This window comes from Juglans microcarpa x Juglans regia, chromosome 3S, assembly GCF_004785595.1.
Source record: "Juglans microcarpa x Juglans regia isolate MS1-56 chromosome 3S, Jm3101_v1.0, whole genome shotgun sequence".
Classification (NCBI taxonomy): Eukaryota; Viridiplantae; Streptophyta; class Magnoliopsida; order Fagales; family Juglandaceae; genus Juglans; species Juglans microcarpa x Juglans regia.
In genome coordinates this window covers 24,491,907-24,507,601 of record NC_054599.1, presented here as the reverse complement: position 1 = coordinate 24,507,601, position 15,695 = coordinate 24,491,907, and the positions used below count along the sequence as shown (strand labels likewise).

Sequence of the window (15,695 nt, the reverse complement as noted above, 5' to 3'; positions counted from 1 at the left end):
ACCCTCCATAATTAGTTAAAATTAAGAAAAAAATAGTAATTTTAGATACCGATTTAAGATATAAAAGTCTCGTAGAATTTTGAAAAAAAAAAACTCCTTATAAAAAAATAAGTTTTTTAAATATATCATATATTTTTTTAAAAAAAAAAAACTTGTACGAAATTTGCACATTCCAAATTTAAATAAAAAATTATTTTTATTTAACTAATATTATATCAATGGTGCCGATGTTGTATTTTATACTGGCTTTTATAAGTAAAAGGAATCGGTATACTAACTCATAGTTTTGTTTCCAAAAATATAAAAAAATTATGTATTCAAGCTTTTGCTATAATTCATAATTTAGTATTAAATCTTAAAAAATGAATAAAATTTTGATGCATTTAAAAAATAATAATAAAGTAACAAAATATCGTTTAAGAATACACAACATTTTCTCAACCATCCCATGAGTACTCCATTCAATATTTCCTTGGTTTCCTTTATTGTGCAACTATAGGTTAATGCACGTATTAAAAAGTATTCTTAAACTTTGTATTTATCTTACCTCTAAACTATATATATATATATATGTGTATATTAGGTAAAAAAAGATTAATTATTAAAATACTATTCCAGCAATTCAAAGATGTTAATCTGGCTCCAGCATTGTACGTACCAGAACAAAGGTTTGATGAAAATAAAATTTCTACTTATCATCCATTATACCACATATTAGTATGTGATTTATTATTTTTACTTTTCTATTTAAATACACATGTATTAATGTGTAAATATGTATGTTTAAATAGAATAATAAAAATGACAAATTACATGTTGATATGCGATATGGAGATGATAAGTACTGTTTCTCTTAATGAAAAACCATTTTGACCTCAATTGTCTCAAATGATAGTGAAAAGTGTAGATTAAGCTAGATCTTATTCGGGATGGCTGATGATGGTTGAAACTTGAAATTGTAAGGATTTATTGATTTATCACATAATTAGTATAGGCATTTGAACAATTGACACGTTAATTATATAATTTGAAAGATGGCTCAAGTTACATTACATCATTTTAAGAAGGAACATGCTAAGTTGCCCTCCAATTTGTCCCCCCAAGTAATTTTCCCTAGTGCATTTTAGGTTTTTTTTTTAAATGTTAAAAAAAAGTTACTACTAGTGAATTTGTGTGTGTTTTTTTTTAAATGTTTTTTTTAAAAAAATCTAAAATACATTAGGGGCAACTTTGGGACTTGGGTAGGGCGGCAGGGCACTGCCCCCCGCCACCCCGCCATCCACCACCCCAACCCACCTTGGACGGCACGGGCAACCCCAACTGCAAAATGCAAGGGCGAGGTGCCTCGCATGCAAGCTTTGAAGCAAATAGGGTGGGGGGAGGCTTCCCCCATACCCCGCACCTCGACCCTTTCTCTTGAGCCTAGTCTAACCCAATTTATATATAAATATATATATATATATATATATATACATATATATTTAAAAATTGTTAATAAAACTTAAGCTTTATTTTTCAAGTAAACGATGTTGTAGTCTCTCTTTTATTTGGTTCTTCTCTCGGACCCTCTCTCCCTCTCACCATAGTCGTGTCCTCTCCACCACCTCCCATTTTTCCCTCCTTTTATTCTCATCCTCCAACTCAGCTTATGCTCAAGTTTTTCTTCTCCTCCTTCTTAAAGTACTTGCGATCATGCCACCGTGGAAACTCAAGTCCATTCGTGACTGTGGGTTTGCAAAGGATTTTGACTAGTTTAGGATTTTTTTTTTCCAATTTATTGTGTATTTTGTTTTGGATTTTCAATTGTTTTGGTGTTTTTTTTCCCCGATTGTCTACGTTGTCTGTGGGTGGCGAATAGGGGGTGGACGAACTTGGGGCCTACCCTCACCCCTGGTGTGCTAGGGCTGATTTCGCGAGACAAACCCACCCCTCGCCCATGCGAGAGGGGTGTAGAAATGAGGCAACCCTGCCCCAAGGGGTGTGAGTTGCGCCCCTATTTGGGGGAAAATTTGTGAGACAACTTCGCATCACCCTTTTAAGAACCTTAATAATTATCTCATTAATATATTTGAAAAAAAATTATCTTTTCTTTACGTTTTATTTTTTATATTTTTATTGTTTAAAATTATAAAAATAATTATATTTTTTCGTAATTTTATTATTGATGAATAGTTTAGTTAAAAAAGAAAAAACAAAATAGTTAAAGAATTATTTGTCTAATATGAAAGATTGAACGATAAGCAAACGACAATAGTTAAAGAAGAATTTGTCTACTCGTGTCGTTTATCCTCATTTTTCCTTTTATTTCTGTTCATGTCTCTGTGACTGTACCTGATGCCTGCATACGCAAGTTACACCTATACCCCCTTGGGTCTCCCACCACCACCACTACCACCTCAAATCCTCTTTGTTGGTAGAATACCAGCGAGCTCTCCGCAGCTTGGAGCTAGCCCCTCTAGGCTCCGTACCCTTTCAAAAAACATAAGCAAATCTAGAGAGAGAGAGAAGCTACTTTTTCGTTCAACTATAAGTATCGAACCTGAATAGATTTTTTAGCTCCACTTCCATCCATTTATTTTGAGGCAATTCTTACTTGTTTATCATAAACTGATCCAATATCTAAATTTTTACAATCAAACACACACACTCTCTCTCTCTCTCTCTCTCTCTCTCTCTCTCTAAATTCTTGAAGTCAAATTTGAACTTATGTGGGTGAGTTGAATGCATCTGGGTATTAAGTTTTGAGTTTTTATGTGAGTTCTGGAAGGCCTTGAAAGTTGAAGGATGACTTTTTTCCTCCACCAAGGACGGAGGAGTCTCACTCTCACCTGCAGTTCACATGCTCTCAGTTTTTTAGAGATTAGATAATTATGACTTTAATTTTCCTGCTAATTTTTTCACTGCATATATAAAAAGACACGTGTAATTTTTCATTAGTTGAATGAATACAAGAAGATTTCCCTTCCTTCTTTACACAGTTGGTAATGAGACTAAGTTACTAACACAACTTGGAAACTGTAACGTCTTTGAAATCCTGAGATCTTAGCTGCAGAAATTTGAAAATCGGGTTTACTTTCAGGCCACAGGCTCACAATTATGACGAATTATGACAGGGTTGGGCTTATACTACATGTTTTTCCTTAGTTTGCCAATCAAGCCATATGGTGTTGTGTAGTGCCAACTATACTCTTGGAGAAACACATATTTTCAGCGTACTAACGGCTTCAGCCTGTTCAATTTTATTAAAGCATGAGAATAGGAGAGCCTACAAACTGTTCTGTGAAATGCCTCAAAGGGCGAAATATATTGAATAATAGCAGTTACCTCACACACCTCTGCCTTTGGCATTTACATGTATATACACACAGAATCATAACAAACTTTCCTTCTAGACTAGTGACACGTGTATTGATGTAGTACATTTCTGTTACAAGAATATTCCATTCTTCTTCTCTGATGCATGCATTTGCTGAGTGCTCCTGAGGCTTTTGCCGTGTGCCATGTCCTTCATTGCAGAATATTTGGCGCCTCTGCTCTGGTGTGTTTGCTGAGTGCTTCTGAAGCTTTTGCCGTTGGCTGTGTCCTTTATTGATGGGAAGATTCTCTTCTTCATTTGAGCTGGTGCATATGGCAATGGGTATTCTTTCCTTAACAAATTTGTCTTGACCACTACCTAAAAAAAAAAAAATGTCTTGACCACTTTTGTTGTACATAATTTCCTCTTAGTTTGTGGTAATCGGTGGTGTTGTTGGAAATCCATTGCATTTGACATTTGTAGGTTCAAGTAGAATTTTATGTGGCTTGGTAAACTGGTTATTTGTATATGAGAGTAACAGATATGGAAGCGGGTGAGATTGATGGTTCACTGGGTATATCTTCACTTTGGATTTTAGATTTCGGTATTTGGTAGGATTTATATTTTGGTTTGTGGTTCATCCTGGGTTTTAGGATTCAAATTGAAATTTTGATTATTTAGTGACTACAATTGTATGTTTAATTTTGTTATTCATTTAGCATTTATTTGTTCAGAAAAGCCCTTTAATAGGCTTCCGTTCCCACATTCCATATTTATGAACAAGTTCCTCGAAATACAACCAATTCTTGGTGCTGTTGGAAACTACCACTTCACCCAAAACGCTTTGCAATTTGTGCTGTTTTGGGCTTCACATATTTCATTCTGGGTTAATTTCTTATGACTAGAGACTTCTTGCAGTTATTATTTATTTATGTTTTTTGCAGTAGCCAAAGAGCCCCAAAATGGACAGCACGGTAGATTCTCTGAACAATGCATATCAGGAATTTGTGGTTGCAGCAGCTAATGTGCTTGAAGCCGAGGAGATTTATGGTGCCCAGAAAACAGCAGCCACAGATGCTGCTCTAGAAAATTTTAAGCAGAGGTGGGATTTGTTCAGAGTTGCTTGTGACCAAGCGGACGAGTTCATGGAGTCTGTGAAGCAAAGGATTGGATCAGAGTGCCTTGTGGATGAAGCAACTAGCTCACTGGCTGGGAAGCCAGGGCAGTCTGCCAGTACTGGTCTCCCACGCATTAGTGCAGTACAGTTGGAACAGATGAGTAAGGTTGTTCGATGGCTTGTGATTGAACTACAACATGGTTCTAGAACTGGTGCTTCCCATTCCCACCCTTCAGCTCCTTTTGATGCTAGGTTCTCTGAAGATGCAGCTCAATAGGTATAGATGGTATATTGTGACAAATTAAGACATGTTCTTGTTTGAAAACGAACACAGTTCTTGTTTCATCATTGGAGGCATCTGTGATATTGCCAGTGCCATGAATAAGATTCATTTAGTATCCTATCCTGGCCTTACCTCTAGTACGGTTTGCCATGCCTTGTCATGAAATCATTTACTACATACTTTAGCTTCTTCAGGTTTCCACTGCAGCCATAATAGGGCCCCTTTTGCATTTTCTTAGAATTCCATTGGTAAGAGAGATTCCAGTACTATATATGAACATTCATAGCCTATAACTCAGATCTTCCATTAGCTGCCAAAATCTATCCCTCAAAATTAAAATGGAGATTTATTTATTGTCTGGTGAATATGTGGTAAGAGTAATACTACTTGCACATCCTATGATTTTGTATACATAAGTAGAGACGAGCTATGTGCATGTGCAATATCCACATAATACGTGCAAATAGCGTCACTCCTAATTGAATAAATGGATTGTGTACGTACGGCAGTTATCTCTTCTTCCAGCTATATATTATCATGATCGAGACCATTCTTCATTGTATCTAATAGTGCCAAAACTCTGAAAGATGGTTTATTGATCAGCCTTGTGGCTTTTGTTTTTATGCTATCAGAGTGCTGGAGATCTAAAATATCAAAGCACGTGGGGGAAAGGATCACCTAGTGATTTTCTTTCTGGGTGATATGTGATACCAAGGCTGAGAATACAAGGATGCAGGTCTATTAATAATTACAGTACTTGCCAACAATTTTATTAGAGAGCTGCAAACTGTGGGCAAGATAAATAGAAGTCTTCACGAGGAAATGACAAGTTCGCGCATGCTTTGGATTCTTTCTTTTCCTTGTACTTCTCAACCTGCCTTATGCTTTGCTGTATAACATTACATTTACATCTCCAATTTGAGGTCATGCTAGAGTAAATAATGTCTTATTGGTTCTTGGAATTATGTGAATATATAAGCAGTAATAATAAGTTTGTCTATTGAATTTCCTCGTTCTGGTTTGAATATTTGTTACTGCATCTAGTCTTCTGTTTCTAGATGCAAGTGAGACACTACTCTTGGGAGGTCATCCTCTTATCTTTCCACGTAGCATATTGTATTGTCATTTGAGTCGTGAATTGACAGGCATGCATGCAAGGAAAAAAAAAATGTCACGAATTGACATGAAAATGATCTATTGATTTTCATTTATTTGACAGAATTATGTTGCATTGAAGATGCTTGACAATATGTTTGCAATACAAACATTTTGAAAATTTTCAATGGCAATAATGTCTACATCTGAGTACAGCTTCTTCTTCAGTTTTAAAAATTTTTGTCCACCAATTATTTATTTATTTATTTTATTATTATTATTGTTGTTGTTGTTGATATGTTTCTGATAACATGTTTGACTTTTGAGCCGTAGCAGCTATGATCAAAAAGCTCCAGGGAGCTAAAGAACAAAGAAATCGAACCATTTTCTTCCCAAAATGATATTGGATTCCTCTGAGCCAACTCGAGAAAAACATGAAAGTCAAAGAAGCCAACACCAAATATAAAATAGCATTCTTGTCTTTTCTCTTGTTTGACACACCAGGATGTGATGGCTTCGAGAATGAAGTATATTTCCCAGAAACAACGTTATGCGGCTGATGCCCCATGTGAAGTTGACTTTTGCAGCAAATCTGGTATCAAATGTTATGAATTAGATGCGATAAAAATTAAAAATAAAATAAAATATTATTAAAATATATTTTTTTAATATAACGGATCAGCCTTATTACTTCATCTACACACCCTCCATCTTGCAATCTTGTCTTCACGTAGATATTCACATGGATCTAATTTACTCTATGATTTGTCAAAGATGTCGTCGTTTTAACTCAACCTATAACCTGTGATTAGGGTTCTTAGTTTTTATTTTTCATGCCAATATTGACAATAATAAAAGCTGACCAGAGCATGATAGTCTCCCTATATATTTGATATTTCGGGAATACAAAATCTGAATAAATATATATTTTTTTAATAATTATTATTCATAATTACAGCCAAGGAGGGAGGATTCAGGGCAATTTGATAAACAATTAATTTACAAGTCACCAGCTTTGCCAACGAATTTGATAATCAAGTAATTAATTTATTAATGCCTTTGAATAAATTTATATAATATTGTGCCAATCTTGCATACATATTGGGTAAGACAGACGGTTGACCATGTACTTGGTCCATAACATATATATTATTAAAAAAAACACTATAGCAACCAAGGATGGTCCAGCCATCCGGGGTGGAGGTGGATCTGGCCTAGCTGAAGTACTTGTGTTATTAACACGAGAAAAAAAGAAAGAAAGTATTTGTTGATAGAATATACAATAATATAATAAAAATTATAATAATTCAAACTAAGGCTTGGTTTGGAAGTTAAACTCATCTCAATTTATCGTTATAATTTTTTCAAATCTTAATACAAAATATAATAAACAATTTAATTTTTTTAAATATCAAAATAATAAAAATATTAAAAAATAATATTTTAATAATATTTTATCATTTCAACTCAACTCAGTACAACATCTAAACGTAGTCTAAATCAGTTTAGATTGAGGCAAGAAAATCTCACTCTTTTTAAGGAAATTCAAGCCCTCTGCGGTATGCCGGTATATAAAGTTTTTAACTGATTTAGGATACAACAGTCTAACTGATCGTGGTATAACTCGAACTAACTCTGCACAAATGGTTGAGTCCAAAACTTCACTAGTAAAAATACCTCTCTTTTGTCTGAAAAAAATCTTTGCCTTCCTTTTTCTTGTTTAGAAAATACACACACTTTCGTAGGGAAAAGAAAAAGATTCACTCTTGAATGAACCACTAACTATGGACGCCAACCTCGATTCAATTTAAAAAAAAAAAAAAAAAAAAAGACTCAAAACGAAAAGTAGACGTTATACGAGAGATTCGGAAACTGGGCAATCAAAAGAATAAAGACACCCAAATTAATATAAACAAAACGGCTTCCAGGAGCTAGAACCATTAACACATGAGACGGTAAGAAATTTAAGTGACAAAATTAAAGATAAAAAATTCAAACAGCTTGGTTTAAAAACAGACGTTAATGAGTAATTAAGCCTTGTTTGTTTTCGAAAAACATCTCATCTCATCTCATCTCATCTCACCTCATCATTACAACTTTCTCAAATCTCCACAAAAAATAAAATAAAAAATTTAACTTTTTCAAATCCCAAAACAAAAATAATATTAAAAAATATATTCTAACATTATTTTATTCAACTTTTTAACTTTAATCTCATCTCATCTCATCTTATCTCTGAAAACAAACGGGCCCTTAACTGAGCAACGTTCGGCCACTTAAAAAATATTGAGTAACTGAAACATTAAATTCAACCAATTTAAGGAGGTAAACGTTAACCCAATTAATGAAAAACTAATGATAAAAAACAACCGGCCCCACAATGGTCAAACATAATTTTTCTTTAAAAAAAAATGGCAGTTAACTCTGTAACGTACAGTAACGCTTGATTTATTAAAATTATGAATAATGTTACATACAATTTTGGAATGTATGAGTGTCATCCAGTCATTTTAAAAAAGAGTAGAGTCTATTATTAAAAAATTAATTTTTTTTATATAGCGATCCGTATATATTTATTTTTTTCAAAATAATAATACGGTGCTTGCGTAACTGTAACTATTATTTCTCTAAAATTATTAATAGATTAAGAATAAAAACACGTTAATGATCTTTCTCAATTTCAAATGCCACCGTAAATAGTACTTATTACAAAAAAAAACTCTATTTATTAAAAAAAATACCAACAGTATTTAACACGAGAAAGATCTTGTGTTCTGGTTGGTATGGGAAAGGAATTCTAATGTTTTGATAAAATTCATTTCAAGCATGGTAAAAAAAATATATATATATATATATATATATATATTGTGACCTCAATGGAAATTACATCTTGCTAATATCTACAGATAAGAACAAATTAATTCACATGGACGATCTATCAAGGGCAGCTAGAGGTATTCTCAAAAAAAAAAAAAAAAAGGGCAGCTAGAGCCTAGAGGTCCACGAGAAGGATCCTTGAAATTGGCCTATAAAAAGGTATATTAGTCAGATGTTGATGAGCATAGCACCATTCAGATTAACAAATCCAAGAGCGTGCAGACAAGGAGATAATGAAGTCTATCTCTGCATTCTTGCTTCTCTTTTCTCTGTTCCTGGTGAGCTTTCCATATCTAGCAACTTTGATCTCCTCTTTAAGCAGTGTTTGTATTAACTTTGTGTTTTCTGTGCAATAGCTTGTGCTTGTCAACCTCAGCGATGCCAGAAGAGACCCAGGAGACTACTGGAAAAGCATAATGAAAGACCAACCCATCCCAGAAGCAATCAAAGGCCTTTTGCATCGAGATCTTCCATATGCCTCTGACGCCAGGGAAAATGTTCATTTTCTTAAAGATTTTGACGTTACTCCTAATGCTATTATATATCATGCCCACGTTGAGGATAAAGAAGAGAAGAAGCCAGCTTTTGTCGAGGACTTTGAACAAAAGAGCCACACAGAGCTGAATCTGTTCTAGGGCTGAATCTATATTGGCTGGTTTACAATATCTTGCTCTGTTGTTGAAATATTAGCAATAGTTTCTATATAATGGTCTTTGGCAAAGTTTCTTTGGAGCTTTTAGTTCTCTTTGCAAGATTGTGAAAATCCTTTAGAAAAGCTATAAATCCTGAAAATAATTCAATACTATTATGAATGTTATTCTTCCCAGAAAAGCTTCTGCCCATCTTTGTGCTTAGAAGTTTTTAAAGGGATGATCATCACTGAATTGTCAATGGTGGGCCTTCAGAATGTGTCATGCCCGACATTGTTTATCCTTCAAAATAAAAACGATCTTCAGTCGGTTCAAACATTGCATAAAAGGCAAATCTATTTGGTGTGTGAACAGTGTACAGATGAGGCAGCCCACGCCTTGGTTAGTGCTTTGCATGTTGTTCATTATGAGTGATGGCTTTTACCAACCCAATTGTGAAATGGGTACCAAATGATGGCCGTTATTGAAAGGGAAATCAGACAGACGCTTAAGATGCTGATCAAATTTCCTACTTTATGTGATTAGTTGGTCAGATATTGTTATGAACAGGACAACCCATTTGCATTTGCTGGAAAAAGCTTTTAAATTTGATGGTTACTAAATACCACCAAATTCAGATTTAAACTTAAAGCGCTTACTTTAATATATAGGATACGTAATTTAAATGTACATTCGATAGATCATTTAAGAACCTCCGTATTGGCTTGAAAATATAATTTTTTTTTCCCTATTTATGGGGGTCCTTGAACCATTCAATGTAGAAGAACTATGCAAAACTCAGGGAAAATGAAAACAGAGAAAGATAAACAATCCTACACATATTGGTTGCGAAATGTGCAAGGAAAATAAACAGAACATAAAGAACCAAGGGAATGTTTTAAACTGATTGACTTCACATCTTTTCCCTTTGTATTCAATCGTAATATATAGATACATATAGCAAACTGGAGAAGTTTAAGGAGTACAATGAGATTATACAACTATTGTCAATCGGCTGGTTTAACAGAATCAGAAAAATGTGCAGATGGTTCAGCTGTTGCTACATAATCGGTGCCCGCTGCATATCTGCTGAACTGACTTGATTTGTGCAACTGATCACTTGATTCTCGCAACTGATCATTGACTAAGTCAGTGCATACTCTAACAAAATGCACTGGCTGTCTAATTAGATGTAAATGCCAAAGGCAACACTACTTTATTCATTTCATTGGTACGCTACAAACTGTAAAATATTTACATGAAACTACCATTATTGCGCAGAAGTATTTATTCAGAAGTAAAACTTCAACAAGCGCATGCATTTTGATCAGAATACTAAATTGACAACTTTGTTGAAACCCAGACAAGATTATCTGCTGGGAAGAAATGGCAGACGCTGGAGGTCCCAGGCTGAACCCCAAGAAGGCGAAATGACGCATGATCAGGGCTCCATTGAGAGGTATCCATGTGGCAAACAGCAAGAGCTTCCACACTATCTCCATTCTCACCACCCAGGGCAACCTTAAACACCTTGTTCTCACTTTCTTGGCTATGGCAATAGAAAACTGCGTAAGGGTAAGGCATGGTGTGACATGCTACCATCTTGGGAGCAGGAATTTCTTCTGGGATTTTCAGGAAAGTGTAGTTCTGGAGAAGGGTAGTTGACTTGGTGAGGTGGGAAGTTGTCAAAACTCGGAAGTTGGAATCCAACCCCAGAGTGCCACTTGCAAAATCAAGCATGGACTCCAAGGAGGTGGCACAGAACTTGGTCTCTCCTTTGATGGGTTCATTCTCACATTGTCTAAGTGTATCTTCCATGGCTTTGGCCTGGGGAGAGTCTCGGGAGAAAGAGAAGAATTCAAGAATGTGTGGGAGTTCCTTTGATGAGAAGGGAACTGCTTCAGCTTCTTCTCTAGGCAACAAGTGAGGAGAAGTTGAAGGATCCCTTTTTGGGAAATAGACGGGCATTCTTTTTCCTACCTTTAGATCCTTCGATGTGAAGAAGATCATAGAGGAAGAGTCCATGTGATCCATGTGGGATGAAGGCCGATAAGCATGAGCATGCTTTCTATGTGTTCCTTGATGAACATGATCATGGTCTAGCTCAGCAGGATCATCCATGGCATGGTGCTGGGAATCACGTATTCTTCTTATATGGACATCATCATCCATATGATATCCCAACATGGATTTTCCCAACTCTCCATGCTTGCTTGCAGGATCATGATGATCTATAAACTCTCCCGGATGTTTTTTGGTCAACTCCCTCGCTCCACTTCCATGATCACTCTGCAGAAAATTTAGAAACATAAACAGTGAATGATTGACGAACGATAAAATCCGAGTCAAGAACTTCCAAAAGTAAATAATATTACTTCAGAGTTTCGATTAATCGATCATCAAGAATTAAAGGGAAAACAGAAAATTGAGAGTACTGCTCCAACATATATTCTGAAAGACATGTAGAGTGCAATAAGAATCCAGTACAATCTCGATATTACCATAATGATTAGCAGAGGAAGGAAGAGGCTCCAAGACGCAAACCCAGAACCCATTTTTTTTTTCATGGGGAAAGATCTCCAACTTTGTTTATCATTTGATTCATTTCCCATTGAATTGAGAGAACGGAAGCATTAAATGAGACGTAAAGACGGTTGGCGTTATCAGGGGAAAATTAAATATTTCAAGAGGCCTTTAAGAAAATTTCTTATAATGTTTTATGTTTGAATTGAATGGTTTAATTTGAAAGATATAGATGAAATATGTAAATTTACAATATTTAATATTGCGATATATTTATATATCAATCCCGTTTTGCGGATATCACATACCATACCTATATTTCTACATAATCATCTAATTTACATAAAAAGAAAAGTAAGCGTCAGATCTTTAAAAGAATAATTTTTTTTTCATGTGAGTCTCAACTGTGATTTATTTATTATTTATTTATTAAAAAATGAATGCGCATAATTTATATATTTGAAAACTGGTAATCATTTACTCAATTTTCATAGGCAAATTAATTGAATAGCAGAAAAGTTAAAATCCAGAAAATGAAAAGAGAGGGGGAACTGTTGGGTTTGGGCCATAACTTGCCGCCAGCTGACTCGGTCGGTTACAATTTTTCACCAGCCCGTGAAATTCGTTTCTTACTTGATGAATGATGTCCATATACTCGGGAATAGGACTATGTTTGGTTGTCAAGCATATTTTACTCCATCTTAAATTAATTATTAATGAAGTTTATTATTTTTTCAACTTTTTATATAAAAATTAAATATATATCAACTTATTTCATATATTTAAATACATATATCAACGTATTTATATTCAAATATATTTCAATAAAATTTCTAAAATATTATTATTTATATATTAACACAATTATCTAAAATCATCTCAACATCCAAATAAAATTTTAATTGATTTGGTTCGGGATCCAGAACTATGGCACGTGAGAATTAATGAGATCCAAGAAAAGAAAATCTTTGATAATATGTCTGTGCCCATGTTTGGACGTGAAAAATGTATGGAAGTTTTTTTATTTGACAAAAGAGTTTTATTATTTATCATTTTCACACACTAAATACATTTTCACAAAAGAGTTTTACTCATCATCCATACACCACACATTTAGTAAGAGAAAAAAAAATTATGTGTGGTATGCGGTGTGAGGATGATGAGCAAAATTTTTTTTCAAAAAATAATTGAAAGATTAAGGCCAGGATATTGAGATGGTCTCAATCCATCTCATCTCATCCCAACATCCAAAGTTCAAACACCACTTAAACATAAATGTTTTTTAATTTCAAATTTCTAACTTCTTAACTTTTTCATCTAATCATTACCTAATCAATACAACTTTTTTGAACTTCCAACCAAAATACAAAAAATAACTCAAATTTTTAAATCTCAAAATAAAAATAATATTAAAAATATATATTATAACAATATTTTAACTTTATAATTTTTTTATTCAATTTTTTCTCTCTCCTTTCCCCAAATCCCATAAAACATTTTAACTCAAACTATTTCATTACTATTCACAAATTATTTTACTATTATTTATAAATTTTTCATCTCATCTCAACATCTAAACGAGACATAAGTTTTTATAAAAATTGTATCCGATCTATAAATATTGTGAGTAATGTTTTATTTGAACTCGTAGGATTGGTGATGTGATACCCTATACTAAATGATAAAGATATGTGGTATATGAGATCACATATTAACTGAAAATGAGAAATTCTTATTTTTTAAAATAATTCTAATATGACTCCAATTATATTATTAACTAATCATTTTAAAATATAGGTTCCAAACGTTTCTTGAGCCTCCCTTAAGACATTACAAATAATATCAAAGTATAATTAAAAAAATATGGATCTTGAGCGTTACCGGTGAGGTCCATGTACTTAATCAAAACTTCAAAATCTTATGTAAAAAAATCTATCAAACCTCTAAGTTTCAAATTGAATACTAAATAAGATTTGATTGATGTGAAATTTGGTATTGATGATGTATAGCATCAAGCCACCCTTAGGCGTCACAGGTGAGACTCATATGCTTAAGCCGGCACTAGTTTTTAACTTCTCAAGATGGACATGATATGTAATACAATTAGAAGTTTCTAGGTGGAAAAGTCTTTGATTGTTTCTTCCTTCTCACCTAACACGGGACTTAATATAATCTAAAATCTTATGTAAAAAAATCTATCAAACCTCTAAGATTCAAATTGAATAATAAACGAGATTTTATTGATGTGCATGGGATTTGGTACTCATGATGTATATATTATATAGCATATGGAAGATGTTTCATCCGGTGATAATTTGAAAAGTATACTGATCTGTTTATAATATATTTACTAATATATCATTAAGAGAACAATCATGATCTTAATCTATAATTAATCGTACATGATATCGTTGTGAAATCATCACTTATCCTAAAAGTTTAAGCGAATAGGAATATATAGATTTTATTATTTATTTTATATATTAACACTCACCCTTACGCGCGGACCAGATTCCTCTTTAATAGGTAGCCCAACACGTTGAATATTTAATTAAATAAGATAGAGTATAGAGTTAGGGTTCGAACTCATAACCTCTGCTCTGATACCATGTGAAATCACCATTTGTCCCAAAAGTTTAAACTAATGGAAAGAAGTAGATTTTATTATTTATTTTATATCTTAACAATCGTTAAATTACTTCGGGCATGTTTCATAATATATAAAATTTTCAAAATTTCCTATAATTTTATTTTCAAATACCATCCAAACACAAAATACTTTTCTATATAAAGTTTTAACTCTTCATCTAATTATTTCTCAAACACACAAATCAATAAAATTTTTTATAAACTTCAAAATAAAAATAATATTAAAAAAATATATTCAAATAATTTTTTAATTTTATCTATCGGCCACTTTCACAAACTCTAATATAATACTTATTTTTAAAAAAAATATTTTTATTCGTCATTTTATCTATCAACATTTTTCAAGACTAATCTCAAACAAATTCTCATTTCTCACAGTTCTCAAATATTTCTAAACATTCTTGATAGTCAATCATGCCCACTTTTTCTCCTCTGGAGTGGGTGAGGAAGATCTTGTCCTTATTGTGGATCGATTGTTGACAACATTAACATGGTCGTCTATACTGATCTATATATAAACATTAGAGAATCAAACAAAAATAATTAATTTACCTTTCGTCAAAGTTAAATAACTTGACCTAAAAGTACTTATTCCAAGATTTCTCACCTACCTCATGTGAAAATGATCGAGCCTCATCTTCACGTGCGAATACGTCTTTTGTTTTCAAAGTATTAATCCCTCTTATAGGACATTCTCACCTTTGTCGAAGTAAAGTAATCTGGGCATGTTTAGTCAGTACGTAAGAATCTCTCTTTGTTTTTGTTTTTTTTTTTTAATACTTTTAACACTACAAGAAAAATAGATTTTTGTGACTATTTAATTATGACGAAAAGATTATTTGTAATCAAAATAGACTCATTTTAACTGTAAATAATCATTTCACTGAAATTAACTGACCACAAATAAATAATTTTCTTGTAGTATAATGAAGACATTGATCTTTATACGATCGAGTTACTTGGAGTACTACTCCTAGACTGTTTAAACTTGGAGTTCAGATGTTATTCAATTGCTTATTCGAATGGGATAATCTATTAATTGTGGAGAAAAATAGACACGAACATGGAGCACTACTGCATATATATATATCATGAGCAACATAAACATTTAATGTTATGTCTGCATTAAACCATCCAATTAATCAAATCAATAAATTCATGAAGAGAAGTTCAATTAAGAGGATAAAGTTTTCCGATAGAGAATTCATGATATTCACCATTCTTTTA

General features: G+C 33.2%; 3 protein-coding genes across 5 annotated transcripts; 2 read left to right on the top strand and 1 right to left on the bottom strand.

Annotated features, from left to right (window-relative positions):
* The first annotated feature begins 2,853 nt into the window (after positions 1-2,853).
* On the top strand, positions 2,854-5,704 carry LOC121258399 (mediator of RNA polymerase II transcription subunit 32-like). 3 transcript variants are annotated; one of them, XM_041159915.1, is made up of 5 exons: positions 2,854-3,354; positions 3,517-3,573; positions 3,798-3,848; positions 4,240-4,689; positions 5,328-5,704. In XM_041159915.1, exon 4 carries the CDS (start codon positions 4,258-4,260, stop codon positions 4,687-4,689), a length of 432 nt encoding a protein of 143 aa, XP_041015849.1. In that variant the 5' UTR covers positions 2,854-3,354; positions 3,517-3,573; positions 3,798-3,848; positions 4,240-4,257; the 3' UTR covers positions 5,328-5,704. The 3 variants fall into 3 exon arrangements, with proteins under 3 accessions (XP_041015849.1, XP_041015848.1, XP_041015847.1); XM_041159914.1 differs by having other exon boundaries at positions 2,854-3,573; positions 3,798-3,860; XM_041159913.1 differs by having other exon boundaries at positions 2,854-3,573; positions 3,798-3,869.
* Positions 5,705-8,720: 3,016 nt separating this feature from the next.
* Positions 8,721-9,498, top strand: LOC121258402 (organ-specific protein P4). Its single transcript, XM_041159919.1, has 3 exons — positions 8,721-8,744; positions 8,789-8,945; positions 9,024-9,498. The coding sequence occupies exons 2-3, from the start codon at positions 8,901-8,903 to the stop codon at positions 9,300-9,302; spliced, it is 324 nt and encodes a 107-aa protein (XP_041015853.1). The 5' UTR covers positions 8,721-8,744; positions 8,789-8,900; the 3' UTR covers positions 9,303-9,498.
* Positions 9,499-10,493: 995 nt separating this feature from the next.
* LOC121258366 (BURP domain-containing protein BNM2A-like) lies at positions 10,494-11,981 on the bottom strand. The gene is made up of 2 exons (XM_041159873.1): positions 11,798-11,981; positions 10,494-11,585 (listed from the first exon to the last, which is right to left on the bottom strand). Exons 1-2 carry the CDS (start codon positions 11,906-11,908, stop codon positions 10,632-10,634), a joined length of 1,065 nt encoding a protein of 354 aa, XP_041015807.1. The 5' UTR covers positions 11,909-11,981; the 3' UTR covers positions 10,494-10,631.
* Between the last annotated feature and the right edge of the window lie 3,714 nt (positions 11,982-15,695).